General features: G+C 41.6%; 1 protein-coding gene across 1 annotated transcript in view; it reads left to right on the forward strand.

Annotated features, from left to right (window-relative positions):
* ADGRL3 (adhesion G protein-coupled receptor L3) overlaps positions 1-14,864 on the forward strand; it is a 482,184-nt gene that overhangs the window by 395,775 nt on the left and 71,545 nt on the right. Inside the window, 2 exon segments of the mRNA XM_031066355.1 lie at positions 2,940-3,125; positions 5,820-5,858. Coding sequence (XP_030922215.1) covers positions 2,940-3,125; positions 5,820-5,858 — 225 coding nt within the window.

The following is a 14,864-nucleotide window of genomic DNA, read 5'->3' on the forward strand; positions in this document are numbered from 1 at the left end:
AAAGAGTGTCTCAGCACAGCTGTAGTGACTTGTAGCTGCACATTCTGTGTGACCGTGTGTAGGTGCAGAATTGTCAGTGCTAGGATGTAGCTTCATTACCTGCCAGCCAAAAACATTTTCCCAGAAGAATGGCCCATATGTATTTTCTGGAAACCTGGGTCTGTAAGATAACTTTGGGTAAATACTTCTGTGTCCCAGGAGTTCATAGACTCTGAGCTTTAGTCTGCCTTTTTCTTGGCCATTTCTTCCATTGCTGCCTATTTTTTGCGTTTATTTGGCTACAGTATAATTCCTCAAATTTACAGGCTTTTGGGTCAGTCCCAGAGAAAAGATAAAGAGATAATTAGTGACCAGCTTTTATCACTTTTGCAGACAGATAGGAACAGCAGCAGCCTGCAGGGAAAGAAAACTCTTGTGTTTGCCTTTGTAGCAGCTGAGCTGCATTTTCTCTTGAGTGTGCCAGTTTGCATAGGTGTGTGGTCCAAGGGAAAATTTGAACATCAGATATTGGGTAGTGAGGTTTTGGTTTTACTGTGGTGTATCTGTAAAAAATATCTTGAACTCCCACAGTTTTCTGCAGAGCTTACGTAAACAATATGTCATGATACATGCTAAGCTTCAGCAGTGAACTGCAGAAAAATGTTGAAATTGATTTCTTTATGTAAAGGGATTTGATGCAGTCATTCTTTGAAGTTCTGAGAGCCAACAGCAGAGGTCAAAATTCAGCCTCTGTGCTGATGTGTGGCTTCCTTCAGCTGCTTAGGAGAGCAGGCAGCTGTAAGAATAGGGTCTGGTTTCTATGGCATTAGCCTTCAGTGTAATAAGAAAGAAATAATTCAGTTTTTGAATATATCTTATCATTGCTCTATTGGGAAGAACAACACATTATCTCCTTTATTTATCTTCTCTGTATCATCATATGCGTTAATTCCCTGAAGACGAGCATATGAACATCTTGAGTTAGATTTCATTAAATCAGATTGGCTTTTGCTGTCAAATTGATGGAAGTAAGTTATTCATTTATAACTCTGCTAATTGATTTACAGAGGTAGAAGCTCAGCCTATAATCTTTCCCTAGAATCTTGCTTTTATAATAAGCACCAGAAAGTGAGGGAACGAGAGAAATATCTGATTTCTAGCTGTTGGTAGATAAGACAATTGAAAATTCACATGAAAAGCACAGCAGAGTTTGCCATTGAGTCTGACAGAGAAGTGGGAACTTCATTTATGTGTCATCCTGTATAATTTCTCCTTGTCCCAGGCATATTCCACATGGATTTGCATTCCAGATCACAGACTGGTAGATAATGAATAAAAGACCAGCAACCTGCAGTGGTATTTTTGTAGTGGGATGTTCATAAAACGGAGATGGGGCCAGCTGCCCTGTCCCAAATCCCCATAGCACAGAAGAGGAAAGGGGTGCCAGATAGGGAGAGCAAAACAGAGCAAGAAAGGGGGAAAAGCACAGAGAAAAAGTGAGTTTCTCAAATAATTACACAGTAAATTTCCCTGCAGGTTTTTTGTGAGTTTTGTGGCTCAACTGGATGGTACAAGTCTTTCAGTAGAAGATTCAGCCAACTGACCTGCTGGCTTTTCCCTTCTAGGGAACCTCTGCTTGAGCCTTTTGCTCTAGAGTTAGGATGCTTTTACAGGTGCTGAGAGTCACTAGTCTCATTATCAGTCGCTAGTGTGGCAAGTGATGCTAAGTGATAATTTAGCTCCTGGTTATTAAATCAATAGGATGGAAATAGTGAACATTTTGCTCTTGTTTCTCTGGGTTACATCATCTATTTTTGCTCCTTTTACAAGGAACTCTTCTGTGCAGAAGCTGTAACAAAAATCATCTCTTTGCCTTTGCATAAAATTCTGGAATCAGAAACTGCTTTTTCTTGATAGGAGAGGCTACTCACATTGTTTTTTTCAAGTGGCACAGTAATCCAATCGGACAAGCTAATTAAAGCCTTCCTTGGCAAGGAAAACCCATGGAAAACAGTGCCCAGTGAGAAGAAATTGTTGAAGCCACTGTAGTTGACTGGAAAAACTGTACTCAAAAAATTATTCATGATCAAACCACAAAGAATCTTGTTGTAGTTGACTTTTTGGGAAATGCTTCTATTCCTTCTTCCTTCTCCTTCTTCTTCTTCTTCTTCTTCTTCTTCTTGAGAGGAGTTGAGCTGGTTAATGGTGTGGGGTTGGAAGGCACTGGAGTGACATGTCACCGGCAGCCAGGTGAGACATTAAGGAATTTAGAGATTTTAGAGCAGCTAAGATTTTAGTTAGAGATAAGCTTTATTAGAGTTAATTAAAATAAATGGGTAGGCCTTGATGAAGTTAAGAGTTAGTAGTTAACTAATAGTTGATTGCTTGTCAACACAATGTTTGGTTAGCTGGGTTTATAATGAAGAATATAGAAACTGATAAATAACTTTTAGGAACATAAGACAATTGTAGGCCTCCTCTGTTCTGAAACCAATTGAAGACAGGGAATGGGAGTTCTACCAAGAGTTCATTCATCATATTTGCATTGAAAAGGTAGAGAGGTCAGAACGAGGAAGACTTCATTTACTTCCTCATGGGACCCCTCCCCATGAAAGGGACCACCAACCCATTTCAAGGAACAAACTACACATGCTTAATAGCTTTTGAACTAATTACCATACGAAGTGGGGAATGGGATGTACCAAAGGTATGAATATGTATTTCTATTTTGAGTATTCAATACTTGTATAGATAAAAGGACTCTGCAATCACCTGTAAATTGCGGCGTGTATTTGGGAGCTATCCCGCACGCTGCCTGGCATCGCAATAACCATACACTTTCTAACTCTAAACTGTTAGAGAGCCTTTGTCCGTCACAGCTGGATATCAGTGCTAGATCAACATCCATGTTTTTTAATAAATCCCAGGAACAACCTTTCCCTCTGCTTTGTGCCCCGCAGATGCGGTCGGGGGAGATGGCCGCCAACATCGCGCGGGAGCTGGCGGAGCACACCAGGAACCACCTGTACGCCGGGGACATCGCCTACTCCGTGTCCGCCATGGTGCAGCTCGTCAACCTGCTGGACGTGCAGCTCCGGAACCTGACTCCCGGTGGGAAGGACAGCGCTGCGCGCAGCTTAAACAAGGTGAGAGCCGCGGGGCCTTTCTAGTAATAGCCTGTCGCTTAGCCCCAGGAGTGCCTTAACTGCATTGCAGCAGGGTGGTTTCTGTGCCTGCGGTTTAAGAAGAGTTATTAGTCCTTTTGTCATTTCCAGAAGTAAATGGAATTACTACATAGCACTAAAAGTGCCAGAAGTTTCCAGTTGTGGGAGAAAACATGAGCTGTGGGCTCTGTGAGAATGCATTTAAAGCTGAAGGGTTCCTTAGTGAAAGGCCCTCTTCATCACTGAATCTGATGTAAACATATGGAATAGAACTTACCTAGCATTCTGTCTGTGAATTGTGTGGGCCTGGTTGTCAGGACAAAGAGCAGCTGGACCCTGGTGTCTATGAGCACATGGTTCTGTTGGCCACCCAGTTAAAAAAAGACACAGAATTTTGTTCTCAGCTGCATATCAGGCTCTGACAGTTCTGGCATTCATGTAAGCATGAACAGAACTTGGTCCCAAGATTACATGAGCAATAAGTGATCCCAGCTAAACCTGAAATTTTTTAGGTGTTTTATGAAGAAAAATGCTTTTCAGAGATGTAACAGGGTCTTTTTTCTTCTAAGCTATTATTGTAGACTGATGCTGTTTTAAATACAAAGATCTTCAGGGTTGTTCGAGATTTCAGTCACATGGGAGCTGAACTCCTGCATCTCATGTGCTTTGCATGTGCTGTGAATTGGGTTATCCTGATGCTTTTAATTAGTGCTGCTTCTAGCCATTTTATAACAACCTAGGTTATAATTGTATTAACTGTTACATCAGCATAACATTATTTGTTATAATCATACCATGGTTCTTTGTTGAAATGATGGTGATGTCTGACAGTATTAGGTAAAGCCAGCAATTAATGTCACTTACTAACAGGTTTCATGGTTGTAGTCTGCTTGTTCTTCTGGGTGCATCCCAGTCACACCCAACATTTCGTCAATTCAGCTTTGCAAGCGCATATTTTTCATCTTTGTTTTTATCTCACCTTATGATATTTGGTTCAGTTACATGAAGTGCGGCTGTATCATGGGGGCAGGAATGAGTTACTGAGGGGAGGGGACAACTGGGCCAGGCAGAGCTCCTCGGCTCAGCTGTCACTTCTGGGGTCCCCAGTGCAGGTTTGTTGCCCCTGCCATCAGCTTTGCACAAGCAACACATACAAATCAATTGCATTCCACATTAAAATTCTGAACCACGTGAAGTCCTGCAAAACAGCGATGCGACTCAGTGATCCAAATGACAGGCTCAGTAATTTACTTGCTCTCATTCCCCACTTAATTCTTTAGAAGAGCAACTGCTCTGTGTTCATTTAAGAATGCATGAATTCAACTTGGAAATAGTATTGGGCAAACAAAAGGCAGCAGAGTTACTGCTCCATTTTCCCCTTCACTGATCAAGAGTATTTTAAAAAATAGGAAAAAAGTAATTTGCAAAGAATTTTGTTTAGTGCTGTTTAGTCAGAAAGAAGAAATAAAGTAAGCACTAGCTATTAAATATCCTTTTAATCATTAAAGGAAATGTGCTGGGGATCCGAGAGTAATCACCTGTGCTGTTTTGTACTAGTGGGTTTTTTTACAAGCTGATGTACAATGAATTGAAATAAACTGACATAATCAGAATTTTTAAAAACCGTCATCTTTCAGGAACCACTTTTCTGTCAGTAAAAGCTTTATGCTTTCCACTGGATCAGGCTTAATTAAGGTGATAATTGTTCCATTTCAGACTGGGAAGACCACCGAGTGGATAGCTCTGTAATTTTCACCAAGGCTTTCTTTGATCTCCATTTGTTTCTGTAAAGTCCTAGTACTGGCCAGATTTACCCAGAGGAAGATTTCTACTGTTCCAAATTGATAAATTAGAAATTGAAATTAGGCATTGCATGATACCTCGGTGTATTTTGTTTATTTCAGAGCCTCAAAACTCACGAGGACAAATTTGGCTCTCAGCTGCACTAATGGGATGGCACTGCTGTGTGTTGAGAACACAAGTTGTCCTGAATCTCTGTTGATGTGCAATTTCCAACCAGGCACATCAGCAAAAACAAACCCAGCCAAGCCAGTGGCTCTGAACAGCCTGGTTTCCTGAGTTCTCATTGCAATGATGCAGATCTCACCAATTCCAGCTCACTGCTGCAGACTGCCTGCCAAGCCCCAGGTCTGTCAGGATGGGTCTGTACAGGTCCAGGCTGTATCAGTGTGCAGTCCTGCCCAAGTCTTGCTCCCTGGGGTTGGTCCTGCTCATCTGAAGCTTGGTTATATTTCACTGTCTGACTGCAGAGCCCATGTTCCTCTTATGCGAACAATCATCAGCCTCATCCTTTCCAACCTTGTTTGACATGGAAATGTCACGTGTGATCTCCAAGCTGTAAGGAAAACATCATGTCTTGAGTATCTCTACTAGACTTGAGAGTCTTCTGCCATCTAACAGCTGCTCTTGCAAAGTTGCCAGTCTGTGCTTCACTTCACTGAAAAAGGACTAACCCACATTTCTGGAGCCAGTCCTTCCAATTTTCCACTGCTGACTAACTCACGCTCACTCCTTTAGTTTGGTTGGTTTTTCAGGAGCTGTTTCAGAGAGAAATGGGGGGTTTTTCACAGGCATTTTCTTCATTTTTTTTCCCTTGTTCTGTCACTAACTTGTTTTTTCTATTCCGTCTTTAATCTGCTCTCTTTATGGACTCAGCTTCAGAAAAGGGAGCGCTCTTGCAGGGCCTATGTCCAGGTATTTCTTGTGTTTTTAATACACCTGTCCAGTTGTTTGACTGAATGACTGTGAAGTGGGTCTTGTCTCTGTGAACAATCTGATTATTACCACCTTTGTGGCAGCAAGTTCTAAGGTTAAGGTTACAGGATAATAATGTCATTTTTTACCTCACCGACCTGCCCCATTTCTCTCAGACTTGACAAAAATTTGGGACAAAATCTCTGGATCAGAAAGTGGAAAAAAAACCACAAGAGAGATCTGACAAGTTTCATCTCACCATCTGAATGAGCAGGACAGTATGGAGATGGGCAAGTAAAGAATGCAAAACTACTGCTCACAGAGGTGTCTCCAGACCAACTGGATTTTGCTTACAGCATGTCATTCATGCTGCTGCCACCTGCATTTCCTTAGTTTTCCTTCTTCCCCTTCTACACTTATAAATTAAGAGCAATTCAAAGTGGCAGCACTAAGCAGGAGGGAGGAGGTAGGATTGTAATGAAATGCAGGGTGTCTCACAGAGAGATGTTGGAAGGAGGAGAGCGCTGCAAACAGCGCATAGGGTGAGGAACATAACATCCCATGGAGGTCACCCAGGTCTGGCCTGACTTTCACAGGCTTATGTTGTGTTTGACGTGAGCAAAGTCAAGCCCCAGCATTCTGGAAAGTTCACACTTCTGGTCTTTTCAGGAGTGGGACCTCAGGTTATTTTATTAATCCTGTCACCTTGCCTTATAGCATTTGCTCAAGTGTTTTTTAATATAAACCTGTTCATATACTGTAGGTCAGTTAATGCTGCTCTAAGAAATGTGAATGTTTTACCTTCTAATCTCTGTGTTGTGCTTGTGAATGTTGATATTGTTCTTATGGGTGGTTGATCATTATTTATATGCATATGTGAAATGTGCATAAATGAATTCTGTGTTTCTGGAGGGGGCTGTCTGTACCTGCATTTTCCTGCAAAATTCCACTTCCTACAGTCTGTACTGACTTTATTTTGTGAGCACAAATTTCATTTAGCAAATGGGATTAGATGATCTGGATTTCTAGGTTGTTAGAAATGAAACAGTACCCCTCTGTGCTGGTAGGCTGTCTTCCCTTTGGAAAATGTCACAAGATAAAGTCACATGTTCCCTTCCATATACATTAATGGATAAAGATGAGTTATGGAGTTACATATCCCTTGTCTGGGATCCCAGAGAAAGCAACTAGCAGGCATTTAAAGGAATTTAGGAAAGTTTGCAGTGCTCACTCCCAAGCTAGCTACCTTGTGTACTGGTACCACTGGAAATGTGGTGAGGCTGTTCTGACTCTGGGCTGCACAGTCCTGTTGGGGACATTGGGTGCTACCTGATCCATAGCTGTCCTTTCCCCTGGCTGCACAGGCATTCTCCACAGAGCCGATGCACACTCCTGCTCTTCTGTCTTTTTTTCAAACAGTAGTGATTGGTGAGTTTAATACACCCTACAGAAAGCTTGACCTTGGTAGAATAAAGCCTGAATACTCTGCAAAAACTTGAGCTTACCCTTAATTTCGAGGACTCCTTTCCTTTCACTTGGAAAGGTTGCTTGCATGTTTAAGCATTAATCATGCATCTACTTCTTCAGTAGATAAAAACTGATGAAAGCTCATTACTTGAGCTGTTAAGTATGGGTATGGACAAATCTGCTATATATATTGAAGGGGACAGTCCTGTAAAAGAGGGCTTGAAGAATGAATTAGATGACCTAATTGAACCTTTCCAGCTCTGCTTTGTACTCTATGGGGTAAAGTAACGTATCTCGACATATTTTCATACAGTATGCTTCCATGTGGAAAATTGTGTGGCTAAAGTCATAAAAAATCTAGTGAGGGAGAGGTTGTCTGTAATAGCAATTAGATGTGACTGCAGATAGTCCTGTTACAGGCTACTCATCCTTTACCAGGAAGTGAAATGTCTGGGCTGGCTGGGGGAATTTAGCAGAGATTTTTCAGCAGATCTTAAGAGGTGACCCCCTGGGCTTTGGAAAGTCACTGGAACATGGAAAGTCACTGGGACATGTGGCGTTGATGGCAGAGCAGTAGAGTGTTCAGCTTTGCTGACATGATCTCCTCATGCTGATCCCATTATTGTGAAGAGCATTCCAGGCTGAATTTGGCTCAGAGGGCTGGAAGTGTGCCTTCAATTCTGTGCTCCCTAGACAAAGGAAGGTGCAGTATGAAGTTTATGCGAGAGATGTCCAGGAATTGTGAATATCAAAAGTGCCATTGAGGAAAGGTGTTTTTTTTTGAAGGAGTAGGGTGACCTGAGAAGATAATTGCTAAAATCAGTCTTACTATTTTCTTTGGGCTAACCAATTTAAGTAGCCAGGACAGACCCCCTGTAGTGATTGGTGTGTAAAGTCCCCTTGAGCCCAAAATAAATTACTATAAATAAATACGCAAAGTGGATGGAGAAATTTTGCAAGTTATTCAAACATAAAACTGGGAATGCATTATCAGATTATCACCTCATCTCTTTGGGTGCCTTTAAAACAAACATGGATTTAATTTGCTCACTTTCACAGTATTTGTTGAGTTAAAAGCTCAGGGATTTTATTGCCTGGAGATAGAGGTTACAAATGCTGCTTTTTAGTTTCAGATGTGGTAAATGATCTTTTTTTGTCTCAAAAATCCAGGAAGAACCAACTCAGCAGGTGGCATGATGAATACCTGTTAATACAATGACTGGACAGTTGCTGGAGGATTTTTCAGTCATGGTGATAGCTAAGAAACTGCTAAGTGGGTTTTAATTTGTGATACTAATTAATAGTCTGCTGAAACTGAGCTGACCAAGGTGTGGCAGAGTGGCCTCAGCAAGGTGCTCCATTGGCACAGAGGGTGGCCTTCTAGAGAGCAGACATCCACATCTCCTATGCCCACCTTTCTGAAGTTCTTGCACTCTATTTTGGGAAGGGGATGGAAAAGTCATCATGTGGGTGAATGAGTCACAATGGGTGACGCATTTGATTAGCATAGCTTGGTTTGGTGGCTGGTCTGTGATATAAGCTGGTATGAATTTTCTTCAATTTTTTCAGAATTGGTGTTTGTTCATTTTCCAAAAGTTGTTAAGCTGAAGCACTGGAGTTGTAGAAAACAGAAATCACTTGCCTTTTGGGGATTGTGAAACTGGGTTTGATGTCACAGATTTCTTCCATGCCCCTCAGCAAGTGTCATGTGCTTGGTATTTCTCAGCTCCCCAACATAAAATGCCATGGAGGCAATTCTCCTGTCCTCTGGGAATGGAGGTGGGGTAGTAAAAGGCAGGAAAAAAGGTTAAGTACTCACATAATATAGTAAGTGAAGCTGTATTAAAACCGAAAACTTAAACATGGGGAAAAAATCAGAGAATTTTGCTGATTTAGTAGCTGGAAACACAGGTTTTATTAAAGGCCCATACCATACCCGTGCTTGCAGTCTCTTTATCATGTTCATGCATCTGATTGCAAAGTCTGAGCTCACCTGCTTGCTTCACTTGGATTTGTGGGCTGCAGCTCTGAGGCATCAGGAGGCCAATGAATTTCCCTGCAGTGCCAAACCAGAGGCCTCTTCCTATGTGAAATTGCATGCTGCATTTGGGATGAGGATCTTGGAAGACAAAAACTTCACAGGGTTCCCATTCTTTTGATTTATTTTATAAATTCAGTATGAGTGGTTTTAAAGCCAGAGGCTGGTGAATACAACAGATAGTGTGAATGGCAGCTTTGTGGAAAGGGTGGAAGGAGGCAGCAGAGGGTTGCTTCTGCAGCATCTTCCTCGTCTAATGGAGTTCGCTGCTCTTGGTTCCTGCCATCCTCTGAGCTGCCCTGTAAGTCAGCTTGCCCTCTTTTGTAGCTCTGCACTGGTCTGGATAGCAAATGGCAAAGTTGATGGAGGTGCCACCTGCCCCTTGGTAATTACTAGAGCTTCTGGGTGCAGGTGTCATCACAGCCACACATGAAGCTGGTGTCATCAGAGGATGGCAGGCTCCCGGTAGCAGACAGTGGCAGGAGGTTGCAAAGTTGTCCTTCTGGTTCTCCTGGAATTTTTCTGAGCACTTCTTGTTTGAAACATGAGCTGTTTGAATTGCTGCACTAAGCAAAAATTGAAAGGCTTTCCTCAGAGGATTCAAGGCATTAAGTTTAGACCTGAGCAGAAGAGACTTTTTTTTTTCTTTGCTAACCTAGTAGTTCTCATCAGATAAAAGGTGCATCTGGGACCTAGCCAGTACTATTTAAAGTGGATTAATTCTGTTTGTCCTACTTCTCTCTTGCTTGCATGATTGGTCGCAGCTTCCATGAAGACTAAACGAAAGAAACTTGCAGCTCTGAGAGAGAGCACAAATTGAATTATGCCGCGTTTGCTTGTGTTCTTGTGACCCCTCTGACAAGAAAGACTCTAACCTCCATTTGTATAAAAAAGAGGCAAATTAATGAAGGTTTTCAAGTTCCTTGTTTGGTCACTTAATTGGCTGTATGACAAAGAGCTCTGCAGTGTGTGTCAAACAACTCTGAGAGTTCTCTGATGATTTGTGCATTGCTTGACTCCTGATGCTATTCTGCACAGCCTGTCAGGCGAGGTATCGTTGTTAAAGTGGCTGGAATAAATTGGCTAGCAGTGAGCATACAATGTTGTATATTAACTATAGCTACAGGGAGTACTTTTAGCTGCTTTTTCAAGAGATCGAGATGTTTGCCCATCAGCATCAAAGTGCCTAAAAACTTTCATTTAATATAATTAAAAGGACATCTGAAAGAAGTGTGACTCTCAGTGAGGTTCAGTGGTTTGGTAGTCCTTTGTTAAAACTCTGTGAACTTAATATACTTCACAGCTTGAAAAACCTGCACTTGATTTGTGTCAGCAAGAGTGAAACTAGAAATCCTCACCCTGCATGTTTCTGCTGCAGTGAGCCTGTTGTTAAGGGAGAGGAGGATCAAAGCCGGAGCCTTGAGTTTGTGACCAGACTCCAAAACTCATCGCATAAATGTTAAAAAGGAAGGTGACCCCATGTTCATTCACCTACAACTCAGCTACACCTATGGTTACGTTCTCACATGGCAAAACTGAGAAAAAAAATCTAGTGTTTTCTATGTTGCTCTGTGCTTACTCTCTGCTTGAGTCTGAGTCACTCTTGGTATCTGGTGTCACTAGTAAAAAGTCTGAATGTAAATTGGCATAGGGAGCAGCAGGAGATGTCCCTTTGATTTGAACCACTGGAGGAAAGGATGAGCCTCACAGACTCCAGGAGTTTTCTTGAAGGCAGTGGATATCCTGTCAGAGGCATTTTCCTTTCTTGCTACAGCCTTGCTTGCTTCCCTAGTGTAATTACTCTACCAGTTGCCTGTATAGTTTCAAATCCCAAACAGTAGGGCAGCAAATACAGATGATTCATAAATGCAGTTCTCAGCTTATTCTGCAGGGAAGATCTCATTAGATGAAATAGATCGTATGTTATTTCCTTCTTCCCAATCAATTCCTTTTATGTCAGTTCTACGGATGCCTTCTGACCTTAAAATATTCTTCCTCCTATAGTAAGTAAAGCAAAACCATAACCTGTAATTTGTAACCTTGTTCTGTTTCTCATATTGCCTATTATTTTTTGCATGCTCCCATTAGGAGATTATTGGTAGTTCAAGGCCAAGATTGCAAACCTTGCATACCTAGTAATAGACCATTAATTCCATAGTTAAGCATTTTGTAGATGGCCTAATTTTAATAAAGGTCAGTGCCTTTCTTCTCACTACAGTGAGTTCTCAGCACTGCTGGAATTCAGGCCATTTCTGAGTCAGTACAGTTCCTGTAGCCACAGCATAAACATTTTCTGTGTAGTTGAAGAGAGAGGGTTGCATGCTCTCTCTTGGGAGCCTTTGCTCTCAATCTGTGGAGCAATTTTAGTAATTCCTCTGCATGGTCATGGGAAGTTCTCTTCTTGCCTTTGCCATGAGTTGCAATGGCTTTGTCTCAGTTCACCAAAACTGATACCATCTGTTGCCAATCACCACTCTGGTACCAGATGTAGGCTAGTGCTTCTGGCTTAGTTTTGAAGGCAGAAGCAAAGATTAGCAGTAGATATTCTAATGATTTATTTATTTTCAAGCACTCACTGTGGCTGAGCTCCTTTCAGTCTGAATATGTTTGTCCATTCCACTGAATGTTTCAACAGTTTTGTGATGACAGTGTTGGTTTTTAAAAAACACTAGACAGTGGCTGGACTTCCTTGTAAGAAATTGTCTCCATTGTGCTTACTGATGCTTTGACCAGAGACAAATTTTGATTTTGAATTAAAAGAATAAATGTCAAGGAAAAAAATCATCCAAGAGTGAAGAGCCTTGTCAGACAGATTTGAAGGCACTTTTCAGCTAAGAAGTAGGATTTAAAGCCGTCATGTAGCCAAATGACATTTTCCTTGTTTAGGAAGCTTGAAGAAATGACATGTGCATCTCTTTTTGTCCTCAAGTCCCACACAGCGGATGAGTGTAATCATTTGATTGATTAACCCTGTGTAGTGGGATTGAGGTGCTGTTCATTTGCCATTCTAAAAAGATATGTCATTTCCTTAACTGGTCCCTCTCAATGCAATAACCTTTCCAGAAGTATTTGTGTTCCCACATCCATACTTTCATGCTGGCCCTCTCCTCCTACTGTACCAGGTACATTCAGAGTTAACGGGAGTTTCTCTTGTACTGGTGCTTTTTCTGGCCAGAGGCAAGAATCAAACAACTTCCAGCAGAACTTGCCGGCAGAATTTGTCGTCAATGGCATTGATTGTGCCTTTAACTCAATTAGTTTGGAGGCTTGCAAATATTGATAGCTTGAGGAAAGGGTTTGTTGTAGCACTGGGTGTTTAATACGAATACAGAGCAAAACCAGGTATTCTTGAGCAAGGAGACAAGTAAGCTTTTTTCAGGTACCACTGCTTTCCAGTCAGGAAAAAGGAAAAAAGAGCATAACGTTGTGATCATTGTACCATATGAACATTTCAGTGCATCTGCTCTCTGATGGGTTTTTCATTTGCACTGTGAAGTGTGGGCCTGAAAGGAGTTTTGTGCTTTTTTTCTCTGCTGATTTGCCATAAAACCTCAAACTGTTATAAAAAGTGGGTGAGTTACGTGTTTGCATTTTTTAGATAAAGACAACGCATTTGTTTTGGAGCTCTGTGGGGAGACGTCAGGCAGGGCCAGAAACTCAGGCCTTAAGCATGGCCTGAGGCTGCGCCTGTGTGATTGCACTCTGCAGGTTGAGCACTGCTGTTCTCAGGAAGGGTGAACAAATCTCTTTATATGAGTCTGCGCTGGCAAACCCCTTTGGCACAGGGGTACCAAAGCGCTGCTTGCTCCATGCACCAGCCATGATTTTAGTCTGCCTATGCAAAGCCATGTGGCTGTAGCTCCTTATATCCTAATTTTTGAAAGTGTGCTGCATGAGATATTCCTGTGAGATCAAGGAAGTGTCAGCAGTATGAGACAGGTCTTTACAGGTTATAAAATTCAGATATTTTAATTAGAGATGTCGTTGCAAAAGTGGTACTTTATTGCCCTGTGCCACCGTCCTTATTCTCCCAAAGCTGCTATAGGAGGTGAGTCCTTGATGTAAGTTTCATGCTAAATAAAGTGTGTTCAGTCTCTTCTTAAGGAGATGCTCCTTTGTAAGGAAGGACAAACTGCATATTTGAAAATTACTCAACAGAAGGATTCAACTAATATTCCCTGTAGGACCTGCTGGTATTCACTTGCCATAAAGCAGTATTTTCTCCAGCTGTAGGTTTGTTGAGATTTTTGATCTTCCATCAGCTGCTCAGCAAGAGGCCAAAATGAACAATAAAGGTTTAAAGAGATCCTAAATCTAGGAAAGCTGCTGGTTTTCTAAGGTTAGGGTTGCTGTGCTTAAGCACCGTGGCACATTGCAGTCTGGTGCCAAATTTGGCAATGATCTGAGTACCTCTAACATCTCTGAGTGATTTTCAGTGTTGAGTCCCAGTTAGAGAGATTTTACATTGCAAAATTCTTTTTAATCAAAGAGTGATGTCTTGGATGTTGGTACAGTGAGAGAAAATTAAATAGATATGGTATCGTTGGATATATACAGAGTTCAAACCTCCTAGGTTTTAGCTTTGTGCCACAAGCCAGGTACTCTCACCAGACATTTCTAGAGAGAAGAGGAAGAGGAAGAGGAAGAGGAAGAGGAAGAGGAAGAGGAAGAGGAAGAGGAAGAGAAGAGAAGAGAAGAGAAGAGAAGAGAAGAGAAGAGAAGAGAAGAGAAGAGAAGAGAAGAGAAGAGAAGAGAAGAGAAGAGATGAACAAGCAAAATTCAGTTTAATGAAATGTAGCAGCTGTCACAAAGGAAATCAATGGGATACGTACAACTGGCCTTTTAGTAATGTATAATTACTGTAAGGCTTCTAATTAATTTCCTTTTTACAGTGCATCTTTTAATACAAATTTGTAAGTGTCTAAGAAGGAAGGTTTACATTTTGATTCTTCTTTGTAACTTCAGGATAGACCCAAAAAACCATGAGCATATGCCCTTATTTGGAAAAAACCTCCTTCTGCAATTTATTAACATTTATTTGCATTGTACATACAATTTGTGGTCTATATAACCACATAATGAAAGGCATCACCTTCATGGGATTTGTCTTTTGTACTCAGCAGGGTCTTGCTCTTCTCTCGATGTCCAGTTGCAGTCACTGCTGGGGACATGAAAGTTCCACTGTGTCTAAAATTCTGTGACCCAGGATGGTTGCTCCTTACAGGCTGGTAATTAGAGGGCTTGGTTTTGCATGTATAGATACCCTGACATCACAGAGAGCATAAAGCTGTGCTGTGTATCTTAAGCACAGAAAAATGGGAAGTCTGCCCTCTTGGCTCCCTTCTGCCATGCTCTTCTTCTCTCATTTGATCTTAGCCTACAAACAGGCGAGCTGTGCTTTATGAAAGCTTTCTTTTGATCTAATTTGAGTTACTTTTGTCCTTCTCCTGGTGCATCTGTGTGCTTGTGCTATCTACTCTTTAAGTCCAGGCAATCACAGC

Source organism: Geospiza fortis, unplaced genomic scaffold (genome assembly GCF_000277835.1).
Source record: "Geospiza fortis unplaced genomic scaffold, GeoFor_1.0 scaffold11, whole genome shotgun sequence".
Classification (NCBI taxonomy): Eukaryota; Metazoa; Chordata; class Aves; order Passeriformes; family Thraupidae; genus Geospiza; species Geospiza fortis.